The sequence below is a fragment of the Carettochelys insculpta genome, chromosome 1 (assembly GCF_033958435.1).
Source record: "Carettochelys insculpta isolate YL-2023 chromosome 1, ASM3395843v1, whole genome shotgun sequence".
In the NCBI taxonomy this organism is placed as follows: Eukaryota; Metazoa; Chordata; order Testudines; family Carettochelyidae; genus Carettochelys; species Carettochelys insculpta.
In genome coordinates this window covers 59114419-59136172 of record NC_134137.1, presented here as the reverse complement: position 1 = coordinate 59136172, position 21754 = coordinate 59114419, and the positions used below count along the sequence as shown (strand labels likewise).

Genomic DNA, 21754 nt, shown 5'->3' with positions numbered 1-21754 from the left:
CCATTCACTTCATTGGCATTTCTCTAGATTTACATAAGTAAACTGAGAATAGAAACAGATCCCGTGCCTGTGATTGAGCAGACCTTTGCCATGGCAAGATGCTGCCTTTGTTTTGTGTTGTTTTGATTCTGCCATATCCCCAAATTTCCTGATTTGGGGAAAGAACCAAAGAGAAAGCTGAGAATGCAACAGAAAAACCATCATCAATATTAAAAATCTTTTATATTGCAGTTGCAGCTAGCAGTCTCATCCAGGTCACTTTTGTGCTGGGTAATTTACAAACACGTAGTAAATGCCAGCAGCTGACTCAAAAAAGCTGACACTGGTAAAACTGGAGGAAATGCATGGTTTGAGCATTGGCCTTGTAAACCCAGGGTTGTGAGTTCAGTCCCTGAGGGAACCATTTAGGGATCTGGGGCAAACAGATTAAAAAAAAATCTGTCAGGGATGGTGCTCAGTCCTGCTGAGAGGGCAAGGGACTGGATTTGATGACCTCTGAAGGTCCCTTCCAGTTCTGTGAGATAGGTATATCTCCATATCAGCAAACTTTGAGCCAAATTGGGCCTTCAGACATACCAGTGTGGATCTTAATACAGTATGCATGTCCCACTAAAAGTATCTGAGAACAGAATTTGTCCCTGATGAAGACCAGAGGTGTTTTGACACATTTATTATTTTAATAAGACTTTGGACTCCTACAGTCCTATCCATCTGATGAGCCCAAAATATTTTACAAACAAACAATGAGGAATCCTGTGGCCCCTTGAAGGCAATCAAATTTATTTGGGCATAAGCTTTTATAGGCTGGAACCCACGTCGTCAAGTGCATCGGACAAAGTGGATTTCAGTCCACAGAAGCGTATGTCCAGATAAATTTGTAAAAGGTGCCACAGCAGTCATTGTTTTTGCTGAAACAGACTAATATGGTTCCCCTCGGAAACTATACAAAAATATGTTATTTTATTTTAGATTTGCGTCAAGCGTGTAATATAAACTGGAATTATTATCCCCATTTTAGAGGTAAGGAAGCTGAGGTGAAGAAGGTAAAGTAACCAAAGAGGTTTGTGACAGAGCCAGGAGGAGAGTACAGGTCATACTGCTCAAGTGAGAGACATCTTGGGGATATATGGGAAGCCTGCTGTGGACTTGGTTGTGTACATTCGGAAGTGTGACTTGCTTGCCCCAATCTACAAATACAGGATTTGTTTAAATCCCCTGCTGTGGCACAGAGAAATGAAAAACCACCACACCAAAAATCAGTGCGTGAGTTCTGCTGGGTGCTCAGCCGTACCTGCCTTATGTAACTGTGCACATGATGCTCAACCTGTTGCACAGAAACAAGAAACAGGACAAAAAAAAGTGTCTTCAGGCTTCTGCTGTGTGAGAGATGCAGCAACAAAAGAACTAGTTCACAAAAGGACTAAAAGACCCAATACTGGGTATTTTGCCATTCAATTCATTGGGAGCAGGCATGAGCTCAAAATTAATAGGCAAGAGTCTTCCTTTTCTAAAGTTAATACAATTGAAAGCCAAAATAAAACTAAGAACAATTACATACATATAAAATGATAGGCAATTCCAGAGCAGACACGTCAACAGTCAAGTTTCTGTAACTGAGCTAGGAGAGTCATTTGCTAGGTCACTGGTCCGTGAGAATTTTGCAAATATAAAATATTTGTGAAATCTGTTACTTCAGAAAGTTGGCAGCACTGCTGACATAGGATTCCTGTCTGGCCAACGGAGAGAGAGATTTTTGTGACCTCCAGAGAAAGCCATTCCCTTGTCCTCTATGTTGCTTCTGAGTTATGTAGGGGAATCTGGGTGAGAAAAGAACATAAATGATAAGCTCTCTGCAAATGTGCTGTGGGAGAGAATCCACAGTACAAGACACTTGGAATAGGTTGGCCTACGAAAGGCGGAGTAGGTGGGAAATGTTGGGAGCAATATTTGTGGAAAAAACACTGCCACTAAAACAAAACCTGAACTGAACTGGAAACAAATAGCCCTTTATGCGTGTAACGTGCAGCCTGTACCCCTTTACCACCTGATAAGACAGTGGCTGTCTAACCATTTGTTTTGCATTCTGGCAAGGAATAGCATTGTTATGTTAATAGTCCTTTCACTTGAATGCCAGGGTGCTGAACTGCCTTTGAATGGAGGACGTTTTGAATGAGGAGGAATTCCCACCCATTTTGCAGCTTACTGCTTTCTTTGGTATATTGAGGGCACTTTCCTAAACTCTTGTAGCTATATAGTTTTTGAAAGAGGAAGTGATTTCATTGACCTCACTCACTGCTATGGGTACTCAGCAGGTATGGCAATCAGGCCATAAATGTCACAAAATTATTAGAAGACCTTTGTCTGTAAACTTTTATATATGTTGTAAATATTCTAGGGCATGTCTATACTTACTGGAAGATCAACCTGATCAGGGTTGATCTAGCCCACCTTGCAGGGATGCACTAAATCAAACCATTCAGGTGTTAGTCAACCCTGGTACTCCTCATTCTCATGAAGAGTAAGGGGGCGTTAATGGGAGAGCTTCGCCTGTTGACCTTCCTCTCTGTGGCAGCCTGATCAATCAATTTTAGGTAAATCTACTGAGTTGTCATAGGTAGAATTGCATAGCTAAGACTGACTTTCAGGTCTAGTGTAGACCTGCCCCTAGTCTCAGGGGCCTAGTTTATACCCACCTTGTAGAGTTGGAAGGAGTCTTCAGAGGTTATTGAGTCCAGTCCCCTGCACTCACAGCAAGACCTATCACCGTCCCTAGCAGATTTTTTTTTTTTAATTTATTTGTCCCAGATCCCCAAATGGCCCCTTCAGGGGCTGAACTCACCACCCTAGAGTTAGCAGGCTAGAGCTCAAACCACCAAGCTATCCCTCCCCTGGTGGCTTGGGCCTACTGTAAAACTGCTATAGTATTGGGAACTATGTCTACACACTGCATACATTAAACCCTCAGTTTAACAGAGTAATGGGGTGAGGGGTGTCCGTTAATGTCAGAAGTCTGTTAAATGTGAGCGTTTACCTGTATTCACATGGCATCCCTCCTCCGCCACAGACAGGCTTCCCCAGCCCCTCCGTCCCCAAATGCTATAAATGGGTGACTCACCAGAGCTTCTGGAGCCAGCCAGCCAGAGCCACGGCTGCTGGCGCCTCCTCATGTCCTGGACTGCCGCCGTGGCCATAGGAACCACCACTGCCACAACAAGAGCTGTGGCCAGAGGAGCTGCTGTGGCAGGAGTCTCCACCATGGCTGTAGCTACAGCCAGAGCCTCACTGCAGCCCGGGCTGCGGCTGCAACTGGCATGATCTTGCGCTCCTCCCACCAAGAGTGGGGCGCATATGCAAGTGTTTCTGCCCATGTACACACCCACCTCTGGTGGGAGGAGCACATGGCAGCTCCTCCAGGCTTGGCAGCTCCAGCCACAGTGCAGGTTCTGCAGCCACTCTGGCAGCTCCAATGGTGGCCCCTCCGGTAGTGGCTCTGGTGAGTCCTCAGCATTTATGTATTTTCTTTGCACAGGAGGGACAACTTCAGCAGACTTTGAGAACAGTGGGGGGAGGGGCGGGTTGATGGACGTCCGTTGTTCCCAAAGTCCACTAAATTGGTATCCACTAAATTGGGTGTTCATTTAAAATTGATGGAGAACTTAATTCAGGGTAGCTATTGCTCATGTTGGTCTACCTGCATCTGCAGGTTCCGCAGCCTTGGATAACCTCAAATAGTATTTGCAAAACCAGCTGCCTGGGACAGTGAGGGCAGACTCATGGGATGTGCTGAGATTATCCACCACCGCAGCCTGGAAGAAGCAAGCAAAACTAGGTTAATTTTGTGCTTCCACTATTAAAGTTGAACTTTTCCAAAAAACAGGGTCAAGAAGAGAAAATGTCTTCTCCTCTTGTGCCCCCAGCTATGTCTGCCTCCCTGCTGGGCCCTTCACTTGCTCCCTCATGCCTTCTGTTCAAACTCCTGATTCCAGGTTCTGCCCCACTCTCCCCTGTCACACTCCCCTGCTGATGTTTTAGTTATCACTTGAGCACCCCGGAACATTGCTGAGGTTCTAGTCCTTTGTTTCCTCCTTCTGCTCATCATTCAGTATCTTCTTTTTCCTACTTCTCCATGCCCCTTATCTGAGGATATCTCTGCACAGCAGAGTTATTTTGAAATAATGGTTATAGGCTATCTCCCTGCTGTTCCCAGGGATTGCAGACTCACAGGCCAATGTGTGCAGCTCCCCACAATTCCTGGGGAGCCCGTTCAGTGTGCCAGCCTCTTTGTGGGTCACACCTCTCCCTTGGGTTAGGCCATAGACCCCCTCTGCCTTCTGGGACTGATTCCAATGGACTCCAGGAAGAACCCCTCCTTGGATATGACATCCCCTCTTGAGGAACACAACCACTCTCTCATGCATTAAACCATAGGCCCTTCCACCTCCAGGAACAGTACCTTACTGCCCTTCAGCACACTTGGATCTTGCTAGCCCCCCCTTTATTCCCCTTCACCCCACTCACTTACTGCCAGGTGCTCCATCCATGGGGTGTAATACTTCCTACTGTTGCCACGAGATGTCACAGAATGTCAGGTCGCCAGCCCTGTACTCCATCCACAGTCAGATGTGACTCTCATTGAGCAGGTAGAACAGAAGGTTTATTAGTCATCAGGGACACAGCATAGAACAGTACAATCCGCCTGGTGGAGAGGCAGCCCAGAGGGAGGTCCCCAAGCCAGGGGCCCTGGCTCTTCTTCCTCCCTCTTAAGTCAGCCAAGATCCCCCAGCTCAACTGCCCAGTTCCAATTCAAAGCAACCAGGCACCTCCTCCCTCCTTTGTCCTGTTTCCCAGGGAAGAAGGATGTCACCTGGTTGCCTAAGTTACGAAGGACGTGAAGGCCCACTGTGTATGTGTGAGAAGTCATCACCCTGAAACTCCCATCACCAACTATGCTTTGATGCTGTGCCTAGGAAACTGAGGCACCCACCTGTGTTAGGAAACACATGCTACCTAACCAGGAAAATAAAATCCTCACCCACCCCACTTTGTCACAACACAGTGTCATTAACCTCGCTGCAGAGATGAGAAAAATGAGGCAGGGGACAGTGGAGTGACTTGCCCAGGGTCACCCAGCAGGCCAATGGCAAAGCCAGTAATAGAACCCAGGTGCCCTGAAGTTTGGCTAGTGTTCCATTAGATAAAAGGCACAATTAGGCCTCTCAGCTGTAATCTCCAAAAGGACATCGTCAAAACAAAGCAAAATATAAAACTAGGCAGTGTATTTGTAAATGCCCTCTAGGTTCTTCCCTTTTAAAACTGCATTGTTAGTGATCACCAGCTAGACAGTGACCCTGAGAAGGAAGTCTGATGAAAAATGTTACATCTTCGCAGTGCTCATGGCCTTGTGCAGATCGTCTAAAGAGAGAGAATCTGGAAAAAACCACATCCATTCTGGCTTCAAACGAGAGACTGACAAATCATAACATGTTGGGTGCATCTACACTTGCATTCCTCTTTCGAAAGAGGTATGCAAATGAGGGAAATCGAAGGGAAGAAGGATTCTTTCGAAGATGGGGTTTACTTTTGAAAGAGCAGTGTCTACACTGGTTTTCTTCTTTTGAAAGAAGCTCTTTTGAAATAAGAGTATGCAAATGCAGAGCCAAATATGCAAATATGCACCTCATTTGCATTTTCAATTTCCCTCATTTGCATACCTCTTTTGAAAGAGGGATGCAAGTGTAGATGCACTCGTTGTGACTGTTAGGCTTCCAACGCAGAGCAAAAATAGGTGAAGTGGTTCAGGAGTTTGTATTTGCCAAAAAGGTTCAAGAAAATCGTATATTCTTAGTTCTCTGGAAACATGAATGGATCAAGCGACAATATTTCATTGTTTTAGCCCTGGACTACGTGGAAGAGGAGAGAAGCGATGAAAGATTAGAATGGTTAGGTTTGACTGTTGGTTTACTTTTTCATGTTGGAACAATTTTAGAGCATGACTGATTGTTGTCTTAATTAATCAGAAGCAATCAGCTTTTAAATGCTGTGATTAACGCGTGACGCCTGTGTAACCATATGCTGAATTTTCCAAACAAAATATGTAGCAGGTTTGAAGCAGAAAAAGGAAATGTTAAATCCCAGCTAGTTACATAGTTTCTTTTCTGTTAGATTCGCAGGGTTTAGGAACAAAACAGTGTAAGGACAGGCACTTGAGGCCAGGCTCAGGCCTAACCCTCCTTGCATCTGTAACCCCCAACAGGCAGACTTCTGCCTAAGGACCGCAGGAGCTTAGTGCATGAGCTGCTACAGCATGAGCTAAAAAGTAAGTGGGCTGTTACCTACACAGCCAACACCTAGGGCTTCAACCTGGGCACCTGGACTCCCAGGACCCTGCAGGGCTGGAGGGTTTGAGCCCCTATTAGGCTGGAACCTAGGGTCAGAGCCCTTTTACTTTCTTGCATCTAAGCCACCCTGGCTTGGCTCGGGTCCTGGACGTTCTCCAGGGCTACATCTACACTGCCCCCCACCCCCTTCAAAAGGGGCATGAAAAAAATTAGGAAGAAGGGTGCTTTTGAAAGCGGGGCTTCCTTTTGAAGGAAGCCCATCTACGTGGCTGTTTTGGCTTTCAAAAACAGCACTTCCAGAATGGAGAGCGGCCATAATTATGCAAATAGAGCACTGAATATGTAAACTAGCATCTCCTTTGCATTTTCAGTCTACAGTTTTTGCATGCTTCTTTCAAAAGGGAGGGACCCGTGTAGACGTAGTCAAATGTATCTCAGAGTCCCTTGTGACGACTTTCTTAGTTCTCTCTATATACCACCCATCTGTGTTGTGGTCTCCTGCACTCTGTTACAGACTGATGCCCCCAGGCCACTTTTGCAAAGAGCAGCAGCTCAGGTCAGCGTTAACCCATTGTTTGCTGAGCCCCAGGCTACAAGGGCACTCTCAGGGAGCCTGTGGGGTATTCAGGGAGGACAGATCAGAGGGGGCTTTTTGCAAACAGAGCTGCTTCCTGGTGACAAGAGCCCAGTCAGATTTTGGTGCGTGCTGCCCCGGCGTCCCTGCCCACACAGACCCAGGGAAGGCCGGAGGAGGTCAAGGAGTGGAGCAGGCCCTTTGCAGCTGCCCCGCAGGGATGCAGAGCTCCCCCTCAGCATAGCTCAGGGAGCAATGACCTCCACTATCCCTGGCTGTTCTTCCTCTCCACAGGGCAGCTGCAAAGGGTCTGCTCCACCCTTTGTCCTTTGCTCCCCAGTCCCCCTGCCCTCCCTGGAGCTGCATGTGCAGAGGTTCCTGTGCCCGGTGAGGGTAGTGAGTGGGAGATCACCCCAGAACTTCCTCTGTGTTCCCAGTGATCGCTTAGCTCTGCCTCCCAGCATGCTGCACGTGGGCCAGAAGGAGAGATTCCCAGGGGGTGCAGGAGCATGGAGCACCCGAAGCCCTGGGATGCACTTCACCACTTCCCAGCCTGCAGCAACCAGACAGGGCATGGGGGGGGTGAGGGGGGACAGTTCCTCTGAAACCTACGGTTTGACAAATTTCAAACTAAACAGAGAAAAAGAAACAGAGCGCAGCCCCCTTCCTTGAGCTCTCCCATTTGAAAAGTGACAAATTGTGCCAAGTGGCATTTTAATTGTTTGACAGCCGTGAAGACTGATGTCCTCATTGTCCTCAGAACAAGGGCACACAGGTATTTTCCTGCCAGTGTGACTCAGCCTGGAGGCAGTGACCCCAAATCTTAGCTGAGAGGGTAGTTCAGTATAACGCCTCTTCCAACTGCAGTCAGCTGACTGAGGGGGATACTGACCAGAGGGGCTAATTATGTTGACCAGCTCCTTGTGGGTACCAGAAGCCCATCAAAGTGCTGCCACACTTAGGAAACAGGGTGGGCAGAAGGTTTCCCACAGTGCAACACATTCATAGGTAGCACCCTACCAAATTCACAGCCTTGAAGAACACACCAGACTGTAGAATCTGGTCTCTCACTGCAACCTCTGGCCTCTTGTGTGCTTTAACCATTTACTATACAGGTATAGTATAGGTGGTGACGGGGGCGTGTCTGAAACTGGGGTGCCTGACCCGAAAGGAAGATGAAGGATGGTTACAAGGTTATTTTAGGGAGGTGATAGTATTGTTCCCTTATTACTGTGCTGTCTTCAGAGCTGCGTAGCTTGAGAGTAGTGGCTGGTGGCCAGACGCCCAGCTCTGAATGCAGTGCTGCCATCAGCAGCAATGCAGAAGTAAGGATGGCAATACCATTCCATGCCACCCTTCAACTCTAAAGGCAGCGGCACAGAATTAGGCAGCTGGAAGTAGCAGTGGCTGACTGAGAGCCCAGCTGTGCTGGCAGCAGTACAGAAGTAGGGGGAACAATAGCATACCATGCCATCCTTCCTTCTGTGCTGCTGCTGGTGGCAGCTCTGCCATCAGAGCTGGTTTCCTGGACAGCAGCCACCACTGTCCGTCTGCTCAGTGCTGAAGCCAGCACCGCTGTAAGCATAGTGCAGATAGAAGGGTAGCAATACTGCAGCTCCACAAACAACAACATCATGAGCCCCCCGCCTGCCCACAACGCCCTTTTGGGTAAGGATCCCTTCACTTACAACACCATGACGTTGCACATTTAAATAGCTCAACTCACAAAATTTACGGTTTTTAAAAGCCGATGACTGTGAAATTGAGCCAAATTCATCATGAGTTTGGAGGGCTCTAGTCACAAGATGAGAGCGTCAACACCAGGGAGGGGGGACTAGGTACTCTGGCGTAGGGTTACTTTGACTCGGGTCTGTACGCTGTAGAGGAGAGGTCAGAGCCCTAGATTTGAGCATTGGTCAAAATATTCTTTAACCAAGGGTTAAAATGTAGTGTAGACGCTTGAAATTCCAAAACATGGGTTAGCTGATTCAGGTCCCACTCTTCCTAGCTTGCATTGCTGTATAGACACACCCACAACAGGAGCAGTCATGCAAGTGATGCATGCTTTTTCAATGTGCCCAACACATGTGCCTCATGACAAGGTTAACATTACCCTTTCCTGTAATTCCATGTCCTGCGGCACCTTATAGACTAACAAATATTTTGGAGCATAAACTTTTGTGGGCAGAGACCCGCTTCATCAGATGCATCTGAATTTGGTAGGGTGCTACCTATGAATGTGTTGCACTGTGGGAAACCTTCTTCCCACCCTGTTTCCTAAGTGTGGCAGCACTTTGATGGACTTCTGGTACCCACAAGGAGCTGGCTCCCATAATTAGCCCCTCTGGTCATTATCTCCCTCAGTCAGCTGACTGCAGTTGGAAGAGGCGTTATACTGAACTACCCTCTCATCTGAGATTTGGGCTCACCGCCTCCAGGCTGAGTCACACTGGTAGGAAAGTATCAGAGAGGTAGCCGTGTTAGTCTGTAGCTTTGAGAACAACAAGAAGTGTTGTGGCACCTTACAGATATTTTGGAGCATAAGCTTTCGCTGCATCTGATGAAGTGAGTCTTTGCCAATGAAAGCTTATGCTCCAAAATATCTGTCAGTCTATAAGGTGCCACAGGGCTTCTTATTGTTTTTGAAGATACAGACTAACACGGCTACCTCTCTGACACTTGCAATTCCACGTATTGATTTTACCTGCAGGCCTTAATTATACTGATGGTCATTAGTTGTATTAAGTCTTGTTTTCCTGTCTCTCCATAGGCTTGTTGATTGGCTCCGGCTGTGCTCTCTATCCTTTGGGTTGGGATAGTGAAGAAGTCAGACAGACCTGTGGTAACCTTTCCAACCAGTTTGAATTGGGTAAGTAATTGTCAGTAGAGCTCAGTTCCTTTAAATTCTAGCTCACCTACTCCCACTAAACACAGAGGCCTGGACAGAAGCCCTACTGGGAGCAAGGGTTGCATATTTGCTGGATGCTGATGTGTGTATTATTGTATTGCTTAATGAAGTGGTCTAGGGCAGGATGGGACTTGGTCAATCTTTACTATGGGTGTTTTACCATGGAACACCACAAATATATGAAATGGAAAAGCTTTTTGAAAGCAGAATCGCAAGATAAATTAGAAGCAGTTCTATCAAAAATGACCGAGGAGTGATAGAAGACGGCAGATTGGAGGTGAACTGTCCTTGGGTTATGTCAGCAAATAAATCAGTGGAGCTTTTAGCAGCATGTGTGCAGGCATAATGTCAGAGAGCAGAGAGAAAACGGTAGGAAATATTCCCAAAAAACTTTACAACCTGCTCAGACCGAGTCCTGGGTTTGAGGTTTGATGTATTTATGGACCTTAGCCTATGTTTGAGCATTTGGGGCATATAATCTGAATTTATTCGCACACTTGGGAAACTGATGAATTCCCCTTCCAACAAGCCAATGGATTTAATTATTTCCTATGCCAGGGGTTCTCAAGAGGTCTTAGAACTTGTGCATTTGGAGGGGAAAATCCGTTGAATAGTGGGAGAGAACCTCAGAGGTGTAGAAGGCCTAAGCATGGAGAAGTGTGTGCCATATGTGGCTCCAGCACATTGGACTCAAATGTCCATGTCTTTGCTTCCAACTCCTGCAAGCAATTCTGTAGCATCACTCTGCAAATCCTTTCCTAGGCTGCAATTAGCAATAGTCCCTTTCTTAAGGACTCTGGCACACTAATCAGTCTAGACTTGCCCTGGGGTGGGACAGTAAGGACAAATCTAGAGTATTTCTTAATTTTGTACAGATGTTTCACCCAGGTCTAAAACCAACCCATCTCTACCCAAGAGATACTGGTCCTTGGCTCAGAGAGCTACTTATGAACATTGCAAATGTTTTAAACCTGGAAGGCACCAGGTTGCCCTGAACATCAAAGGTTGCTGAAAATAGTCTCTTGGGTTGGATACCCCAGTCTACCTTCTGGAAGCATTATCCTGTCTTTAAATAAATTTCTTAATTGAAATATTCTTTGCTATTAGTATGTTCAGTACATATTTTCTCCACATATACAAATTCCTTCAATTATTCTACAAAGTATTTCTATTATACAAGCACCAGTGAGGGAGAAGAATTAAGAAGATGTAGGGTACCAATCAGGGCAAATTTCCTGGGGGTGAAATCAATAATACTGTGGAGTGGTCCCTCAAAGGAAGCAGAGGAGCTCCATTACGGGTTAACATGTGACAGAACACTAGAAAGTAGATTGTAGGAAATGATCCTAATAAGTCCATTGCATCTCTGATTTCAATTATTTCATTCGAAGTACCACCACTTTGCTCCAGCCAAAGTACAGCAAAAAGCTACAATTCCCTGCTCTTTCTTGGGAAGCCACCACACAAAGACAGTTTTGTGTGGCTACTGGCATTCTTTTTGATGGCAGTGGCTACAAGAAGTTCTTAGAATAATTTTCTGTTTGAATAACTCCTTGGTGGGAGAGCTGTGCATTCAGGGAGTTTAGAAGTGCCCCCTGCCCTCAACTGTCCACCGGCTCATGACTCATGAGCTTGGCATGTGAATAAGTCAAGCTTAGTAACAATACATTCAATAAAAGAACCCTTCTGAGAGAATTCGGGTGTCAGCTTTTTCTTCCAGGAACGTATAAGGAATATGAAGAGGAGACGTACGATTGTGATACTCGATACACTGTCCATATTGTCTGGATTTGGAGGCTATTAGACATCTATTATGCTTGACTAAAGTCCCAATTGTGCTGACTTTTAGAAACTTATGTTACCACAGTAATGAGCAGATTAGAATGAAACCAGAAATCTGCTAAAAATCTTTCTTCAGTATAATTGTGTGAATGGAAATGCTTGGCTTGGTATTGTTACGTTTAAATTGTTTGACATTGGTGCTGAGTTACCCAGGTCATTGGCAGACGAGAGGTGGAGTACGGGGACTGAATATTAGCCAGATTGCTCATTGTCTTTAATTTAAACCTTGCAATTACCAATCACCCATGCCTAGGCTTTTCTCATTTGACCATTAGAGACTCGTCTTCTTATTATAGCTTTTGAGCCAAAACCAGTCTCTGAGAATCCATCTCACCAAGACTCAGAATGTATTTGAGTAATTATTGCTTTCATTTGAATATTTAATTTGATTAACCAGCAGTTGTGCTTTTTCCTTTTGAACTGGTGGGACCAACCACCTCCAGAATCACATGCAAGTTGCATTTAAATGATATACACGGAAAGATGAGGGCTGAGGGACAGGTGCTTGACACCCTCAGAGTGCCTGTGCAGCAAGTTTATATGGAGTTCCTTCTGTCCCCTCTTTGCCCTTGTGCAGGGCTAGCTAGCAATCTCCTTGGAGCCTAACTCCTGCTCCATGCTCGTGCTCTCACAGGTGCTAGCTCTCTGCCGGGGCACAGAGCTGGTACAACACTGAGCAGGAGAGAATGCTACATAAGAAAAGCCATACAGGGTCAGAACACAGGTCCATCTAGCTCAGTATCTGGTCTGCCGACAGTGGCCAATGCCAGCAGCCCAGTCCATAGGAAGTGAACAGAACATATAATTATCAGGTGAGCCCCCTCCTGTCACCCATTTCCAGCCTCTGGCAAACAGAGGCTAGGGACACCATTCCTACCCATCCTGGCTAAAAGCCATTAATGGACCTAACATCCATGAATTTATCTAGTGCTTTTTTTGAACCTGTGATAGGATGGGGATTCTGGGCACAGCTAGAAAAATTAATCCAGAGTATCTTTGCTTAAAAACCAGGCTATTTACAGCCCCAGGCTAGTATTTCCTTCTCACTAAGGCAAATCTAATCAGCCACAACAGCACCTCCACCAGCCCCACTGGCGAGCCAGAAGCTACCCAAGCAAACCCACAGACTTCCCAGCTGCTATACCAGCCCAGACCATCAACCCAATTAAAGTGAGAGGTTATTACACCAGTTTCATCCAACACCACCCAGATCCTTCTGGACCCCAAAGGGCCCAGCCACAGACCGTGGTCAATATATACTTGGTTCTTACCCAAAGAACACACTCATCAATTCTTTAGATCTCAATATCTAAAGAGTTATTAATAAAAAAGGAAGAACAAGGTTAGAGAGAAAAATTGTTAAAGCAATACTTTACATGCATCAACCATAACTGCTAATGCAGGCCAGAAGTATTATTTGGTGATTCTTGAAAGTCTCTAAAAGTTCATTTCAGGTTACATAGATTCAGTTATCAAAAGCATTGTAGATCCGGCTTGCTGGGGTCCACGTGCTGGGATATGGACCTTGGAGACCAAAAGGCAAAGGATCCAAGATAGACACTGCTAAGCCCACAGCATGGCTTTCTCTTGTTATTATCTCTTGTATTCAGGGACCCAGTCCCTTCTTCATCCCATAGTCCCTTGAGGGTCCACCCCCACCTGACTCAGGTGTGCTGTTGTGGCAAACTGCCATTGGATGAATCCCAGGAGACAGTCTCCAATTTCTGAAATGGACCTGTTCCTTTGTCTCAGTTGAGGTCACTTGACCATAGGGCTGCATCCCTTTGACACTTCCCAAGCATCTGGAATGTGGATTCAGAGTCTGAGCACTTGGTTTCCACCCTATTGTGCAGCCCAGTGTCCTGGCTAGGGCTGAGTTCAGATCTCCTATTGTGAAGCTTAGCATTGAAACATTTTCTAATACAGCTACGTAGCTAAAATCTGTAACTTTACCTATGTACATGATACAGACACACAAGTAGCATTACATAGATTTGGGGTATCATTAGCTTTCATTAGACACCTCACACGACCCCCTCAGCACAATATTTGGGGCCAACAGCCACACTGAGCATTAAAATGGCTTTCAGACTCAATATAAACATCTGGTCACATGACAGAAAGCTGTGAAAGTCCTGGTCTTCAGAACATTCTCCATCAAGGAGTTCCGCAGACCTACCATGTGCTGCGTGAAGAAAACTTCCTTTTAGTAGCTTTAAACTTGCTACCTATTAATTTCATTTAGTGACCCCTAGTTCTTATGTTATGGGAATAAGTAAATAACTTTTCCATATTCACTTTTTCCACACCCAACATGATTTTAATAGACATTTAATAAACCGCTTAGCTTCCTCTTTTCTAAGCTGAAAGGGCCCATTCTTTTTCACCTCTCTTCATATGGCATCTACTCCAAACCCCTAATCATTTTTGTTGCCCTTACATCGTCTTCAAAGGTAGGAGAGCTGCTGCTCTAGCACGGACGCCCCAGGAACACCTGAAAAAAATATAGGTGGTCCAAAGGAACCCCAGATGGAACCCCATGGGACTCCATATAAGACGACCCAACCAGACCTCTTTGAGACCTTTGAGAAAAGAAAATAGAGAACTCTGGGCAACAAAATCATCTAGCCACAACAAATCACGTGCACAAATCATCTATGTCTTCGCAAACACTACAGGTTGAACCTCGCTAATCAGGCACCTTTAGGACCTGACTGGTGCTGAACTAGAGAATTTGCTAAGTCACACGAGGTCGGTATTGTCTAGCAGCATTATCAACATTTCCACTGCTTACTGGGCTCTTAGAAGATATTTAAGGGCAAATTATAGCTAAGTAACAGCACAGAACCCTGAGAGCCAGGACTGGTGGCTGCAAACAAACATGGGATCACAGGTAACTTGGTCATGATAATTCGTCATCCGTTGCCCATGAAAGTTCATGCTCCAATAAATCTGTTAGTCTATAAGGTGCCACAGAACTTCTTGTTGTTTTTGCAGATACAAACTAACACACATACATTCTTTAAGAAACTGAGGAACCACGCGATCAGTCTCCGGTACAGCAAACAGGAAAACATCAAAAAAGACCTTTCAAATCTGGAGACTCATAAAAAAACAACCTTGCACACAAACTTCCACGTGGCTGGACTTTACTGAAACAAGACAGGAGATTTACAATGCTCACGTCACTTCTCTACAGAGGAAAAAGGACTGTAAACTATCTAAACTCCTACTTGCCACATGGGGCCAGAATAGTGGTGCCCTTCATTCACCCAACAATATTGTCAGTCTATCTGACTTCACATGCATCCCAGCAAACGAGTCTGTCCTATCTATTTTTGCCCCATCACCTCCACAAACATAATACAGCTCTGCAGGTATCTGGAAGCCTACTTTTGCCATCTCCAACACAAGGAATACTTTCAGCACTACACTGAACAGCACGCTGACCCACAGATTCCCTCCTACCAGCAGGACAAGAAGAAGAATTCTGCATGGACTCCTCCTGACAGTCAAAAAAACCAGATTGGGTCTATACCTAGAGTGGTTCCACTAATGTGCACAGGCAGAAATTGAGGAAAAGTGGCATCACTTACCTCATAACCTCAGCCATGCAGAACACAATGCCATCCACAGCCTCAGAAACAACCCTTACATTATAATCAAAGGGACCGACAAAGGAGGTGCTGTTGTCATCATGAATAGGTCAGACTACCAAAAGGAGGCTGACAGGTAACTCTCCAACACCACATTCTACAGGCTACTGTCTTCTGATCCCACTGAGGAGTACACAAAGAAACTACACCATCTGCTCAAGACCTCACCTACAAAAACAGAGGAACAAATCTACACAAACACACTGCAAGAGCCCCAGCCAGGGTCATTTTACTACCCAAGGTCCATAAACCTGGAAGTCCTGTCAAAATGAAAAAGCAGCCCAGTAGAACTTTACAGACTAACAAAATAATTGATTAGGTGACGAGCTTCCACGGGACAGACCCACTTCTGAAGAAGTGGGTCTGTCCCACAAAAGCTCATCACCTAATAAATTATTTTGTTAGTCTTTACAGTGCTACTGGACTGCTCTTTTGTTTTGATAGAATATAGACTAACACAGCTGTCTCTCTTACTGGAAATCCTGGACGCCCCATGATTTCAGGCATTAGCACTCTCACTGGAGGATTGTCTGGGAATGTGGACTCTCCACGCAGACTCTATGCGACCAGCACTCCCTGTTATCTTCAAGATACCACTGACTTCCTGAGGAACCTACAATACATTGGTGATCTCCCTGAGAGCACTGTCCCGACCACCATGGATGTAGAGGCTCTCTACACCAGTACCCCACACGAAGACGGACTACAAGCTGTCTCCCTGATGAGGCCAAAGCACAACTGGTGACGGAGATTTGTGACTTTGTCCTCACTCACAACTCTTCCAGATAGGGGGACAATTTATACCTTCAAATCAGTGGCTCTGTTATGGGTACACGCATGGCCCCACAGTATGCCAACATTTTTATGGCTGACCTGGAACAACGCTTCCTCAGCTCCTGTCCCCTAGAGCCCCTTCTCTACGTGCGCTACATCGATGACATCTTCATATCTGGACGCATGAGAAGGAAGCTCTGGAAGAATTTCCCCTTGATTTCAATAGTTTCCACCCATCATCAGCCTCAGCCTGGATCGGTCCACACAAGAGACCCACTTCTTGGACACTGAAGTGAAAATAAGCTATAATCACAAACACCACCCTATGCCAGAAACCCACAGGCTACTATACTTACCTGCATGCCCCCAGATTCCATCCAGGGCACACTACATGATTTATTGTCTACAGCCAGGCACTAAGGTACAACTGTATTTGCTCTGATTCATCAGACAGAGACAAACACCTAGAAGACCTTTACCAAGCATTCTTAAAACTACAGTATCCACCTGAGAAAGTGAGAAACAGATTGACAGAGCCAGATGTGTACCCAGAAGCCACCTGCAACAAGACAGCCTCAACAAGGAAAATAACAGAATACCATGGGGCCATCACCTACAGCACCCAGCTAAAACCTCTCCAGTGCATCGTCAGTGATCTACAACCCTTCCTGGACAATGATCCTTCACTCTCACAGACCTTGGAAGGCGGGCTGGGCCTCGCCTACAGACAGCCTGACAACCTGAAGCAAATTCTCACCAGCAACTATACACCACACTACAGTAACTTACTCAGGAAGCAATCCCTGCAACAAACCTCAGGGCCAGCTCTGCCCATGTATCTACACCAGCGACACCATCACAGGACCTTAACCACATCAACTGCATCATCAGATCTGAAGAAGTGGGTCTGTCCCACAAAAGCTCATCACCTAATCAACTATTTTGTTAGTCTTTAAAGTGCTACATGACTGCTGGGTTTTTTTATATATGTCTAGGTACACTGCATGTAGTCCTATCATGGCTCAAATATCCATAGACTCAGCTTCTGTGGAAATGGGGCTGGTGAAATAACCTAGCCAGACAGACTGGGGCATCTCTATAGAACAGCCTGCAATGTAACAGACTCAAGCGCTACTGCTTTTTGGGTCAGTGAGAAAGCTACAATAACTTAGCCAAATTAGCATTTGGTTGCAAGCTAAACCAGTTGGCACAAATGATAAACCAGTCATAAGCAAGGAGCAAAAGCGCCAAGTGATTCTGACTCTTTCACAAATACACAGGGCAGTATCAAAATCATTCCCTGTCTCCTGTTGCAGCATATGCCGTTACTGCCATTCATTCATTGTGTGGAGCTGCCCAAAGGCTTCAAATGAAGAGCAAATAGTCACACAGGAGCAATAGCTGAACAGTGGAGTTTCCCAGCAGAGGAGGGTTTGACAGGTTGGCGAGGGCTTGTCAAGAATCATAACGATTTTGCATTAAAATTAGAACTGTGCAAAATACTTGCAAACAGCCTCTAGGTTTTGCAAAATCTCAACCACCGTTGTGAAAAGCTTCTGAAATGCAGTCGCCTTGCTTAAAAGCCAGGGGTGTCTGTATGGGTAAGAGGAGACTTCCTAAAGCACAAATAGGAGTAAAACAATCAACTCCTTCTACTGTTCAATGGGTCTCTTGGCTTGCATACCTGAAGGGTGTTCTGGGAGAGGTCAATTCAGTTTCCAGCTTTGCTCCATTCCCTGCTTGGCGTCCTTCTCTCTGTGCCTATTTCCCCATCTGTAAAGTGGTGAAAGCACTTAAGCTGCCGATGAAAAGTGCTACATACTGTCAAAAGACACAAAAGGCAATTAATAATTGTGACACAACACCAGGCTTGTCCTTGTGGGTCCCTGCACTATATGGCTGTTTAAAAGCAGCCTCAGAGGCCCGCTGTGTCCCTCACTCTGCTTCCTGTATTGCATTCTCATCATTGGCTAGTTCAAAAATAAGATTTTCGGGGAGGAGGTCTGCACCTTACCTCCTGCCCCCATGGCGCTGGTCTGATGTGTGGATTGGTCTGGGGGGGCAACACCCAGTCCCTTCTCACGAGTCCCAGGTTCCAGCCCAGGGACCCCAGGCAGCTCTGGCAGGAGGGGCTTCCCTCTCTGGGCCCTCCTAGTGCCACAGCCTGCCTTCCTGGGCCACTTCCATCAGACCCGCCCCCCCCATAACACAACCACAGTACCTTCCTCCGATAGCTGCAGTTCTTCTCCCTGGTGAGTCTTCACTCCCCAGTCCGTCCTCTATCTCCTTCCCCTCTCCTTCCTGGGGGAAGCATTTTCCAAGGGCTCCGCGGGCCTTGATTGGCCACAGCTGTTTAATTAGCCCCAGATGTTGGCTTACCCTGGAGGTGCAGGCTGTTCCTTCCTGGGCCTTAGTCCTTGGGAAACATGAAAGGACACACCCAGCTGCCTATATATCTCCCCTGCCACAGGGTGCTGTAGCTGGCTCTGGGCCTGAGTCTATCACAAATGATAATCACCTTGAAGACCATTTCTGAACAGAATCTCAGTGGGGGAGATAACGTAAACCTATTTATACAAATCAACCAGAGGTAACACAAAAATATTTTTTACATTAGCTGTAAATGATTTCAGGATTTCCACACGTTCAGTTCGGATTGCCAAACTGAGCCTCGGCAGGCTTGTGGTGGGCTAGCCTGTCATTTCAGGGCTGACACTTTCTAGGTGTCAGCATGTTATCAAATGCTGCCTTGTCAAATGTAGGTTTCAAGGATTCCAAAAATGGAACTCTCACCACTTTTCTTGGAAGATGATTGTACAATTAGATTTCATGGTAAATTCCTATGCTCAATTTTTTTTTCCCTTTTCTGTGATATTAAGGCTTTCTGCAAACACTATTGCCCTATTCATTGAGGTTTGCTTTTTTTAACACCATGGACTTTAGTCTAACTTTTTGTTTTTAAATGCATGAGGTTTAGCCTTTGCAAACAAAGGCCATGGTAATCTCAAACCAGCTGTGCTTCACTGCTTTGAGCCTTCAATGAGTAAAGTAAATGAAGCTAAATGTTCTTACCATCTTCACGCTGTTAGTTCTCCAGGCTACAGCAGAAGCCTTTATTTTTCACTCATAAGAGCATAAGAATGGCCATTACTGGGTCAGACCAAAGGTCCATCTAGCCCAACATCCCATCTGCCAACAATGGCCAGTGGCAGGTCCCCCAAAGAGGGTGGACTGAAGACAACGATTAAGCGACTTGTCTCCTACCATCCATCTCCAGCCTCTGACAAGCAGAGGCCAAGGACACCGTTCCTAACTTCTGGCTAACAGCCTTTTATGGACCTAACCTCCATGAATTTATCTAGCTCTTCTTTGAACTCTTATAGTTCTAGCCTTCACAGCCTCTTCTGGCAAGGAGTTCCACAGGTTGACTGTGCGCTGTATGAAAAAGAACGTATTAGTTTTAAGCCTGCTACCCATTAATTTCATTTGGTGTCCTCTAGTTCTTATATTATGGGAACAAGTAAATAACTTTTCTTTATTCACCCTCTCCACACCTCTTCTGATTTTATATTCCTCTATCATATCCCCCCTCAGTCTCCTCTCTTCTAAACTGAAAAGTCCTAGTCTCTTTAATCTCTCCTCATTTGGGACCCATCCCAAACCTCTAATCATTTTAGTTACCCTTTTCTGAACCTTTTCTAATGCCAAATTTTCATTTTTGAGATGAGGAGACCCATCTGTGTGCAGTATTTAAGATGAGGGTGTACCATACTTTTATAAAGGGACAGTAAAATAGTCTTTATCTTATTTTCTACCTCTTTTTAAATAATTCCTAACATCCTATTTGCGTTTTTGACTGTTGCTGCACACTGCATGGGAGTTTTCAGAGAACTCTCCCCGATAACCCCATGAGCTCTTTCCTGATTAGTTGTAGCTAAATTAGCTTCCATCATATTAAATGTATACTTGGGGTTATTTTTTCCAATGTGCATTACTTTACACTGATCCACTTTAACTTCTATTTGCCATTCTGTTGCCTACTCACTCAGTTTGGTGAGATCATTTTGAAGTTCTTCACAGTCTGCTTTTGTCTTGACTATTTTGAACAGTTTAGTATCATCCACAAACTCTACTACCTCACTACTTACCCCTTTCTCTAGATCATTTTATGAATAAGCTGAATAGGATTGGTCCTGGGACTGACCCTTGGAGAACACCACTCATTACCCTTCTCCATTCCAAAAATGTACCATTTATACCTACCCTTTGTTCCCTGTCTTTTAACCAGTTCTCAGTCCAAAAAAGGACCTTCCCTCTTATCCCATGACAACCTAATTTACACAAGACCCTTTGGTGAGGGACTTTGTCAAAGGCTTCTGGAAATCTAAGTATATTATATCTACTGGATCCTCTTTGTCTGCATGTTTGTTAACCCCTTTAAAGAATTCTAATATATTAGAAGGAGAAGCGAGCCCACAGAAAGCACAGCAAGGACCTGCAAGACACCCATCACATATGCAACAGATGCAGCAAGGACTGTCACTCTTGTGTGGGTCTTCACAGTCACAGCCGACGCTGCAAATGAGAATGCCAAATGGAACTACAAAGGGCGCGATCCATAGTCTACGTAGACTGAAAGATGCTACTAATATATTAGTAAGACATGCTTTCCCTTTACAGAAACCATGTTGACTTTTGCCCAACAAATTATGTTCTTGTACGTGTCTGACAATTGTATTCTTTACTAGTTTTTCAACTAATTTGCCCAGTACTGATGTTAGACTTATCAGTCTGTAATTGCCAGGGTCACCTCTAGAGCCCTTTTAAAATATTGACATTATGTTGGCTGTCTTCCAGTCCTTGGGTACAGAGCTGATTTAAAGGATAGGTTACAAATCACAGTTAATAATTTGGCAATTTCACATTGAGTTCTTTCAGAACCCTTGGGTGCATGACATCCGGTCCCGGTGATTTGTTACTGTTAAGTTTTTCTATTGGTTCCAAAACCTCCTCTAATGACACTTTACTCCATGGCAATTCCTCAGATTCATCACCTACAAAGGACGGTGCAGGTTTGGGAATCTCCCTAACATCCTCAGCCATGAAAAGCAAAGAAATCTCTCTGCAATGGCTTTATCATCCTTGATTGCTCCTTTTGTATCTTAATCATCTAGGGGCCCCATTGGTTGTGTCGCAGGCTTCCTGCTTCCAATGTACTTAAACATTTTGCAATTACTTTGAGCTTTTTGCTAGGTGTTTCTGAAAATCTTTTTTGGCTTTTCTTATTTCATTTTTGTTCTTAATTTGGCAGTGTTTATGTTCCTTCTTATTTACCTCATTAGGATTGGACTTCCACTTTTTAAAAGAGGCCTTTTTGCCTCTCATTGCTTCTTTTACATCATTGTTAGGCCATGGTGGCTCTTTTTTAGGTCTCTTACTATGTTTTTTTTTAATTTGGGGAGTACATTTAAGTTGGGCCTCTATTATGGTGTCCTTGAAACTTTTCCCTGCAGTTTGCAGGGGTTTTACCCTAGTCACTGTACCTTTTAATTTCTGTTTAACTAACTTCCTCATTTTTGTGTAATTCCCCTTTTTGTGATTAAATGCCAGAGTGTTGGACTGTTGAGGTGTTTTTCCCACCACAGGAATGTTAAATGTTGTT

General features: G+C 45.2%; 1 protein-coding gene across 1 annotated transcript in view; it reads left to right on the top strand.

Annotated features, from left to right (window-relative positions):
* Window positions 1-21754, top strand: part of LHFPL6 (LHFPL tetraspan subfamily member 6) — a 238490-nt gene that overhangs the window by 199020 nt on the left and 17716 nt on the right. Inside the window, exon 3 of the mRNA XM_074982559.1 lies at window positions 9683-9781. Within this exon, the coding sequence (XP_074838660.1) occupies window positions 9683-9781 (99 nt within the window). The remainder of the gene's footprint in view (window positions 1-9682; window positions 9782-21754) is intronic.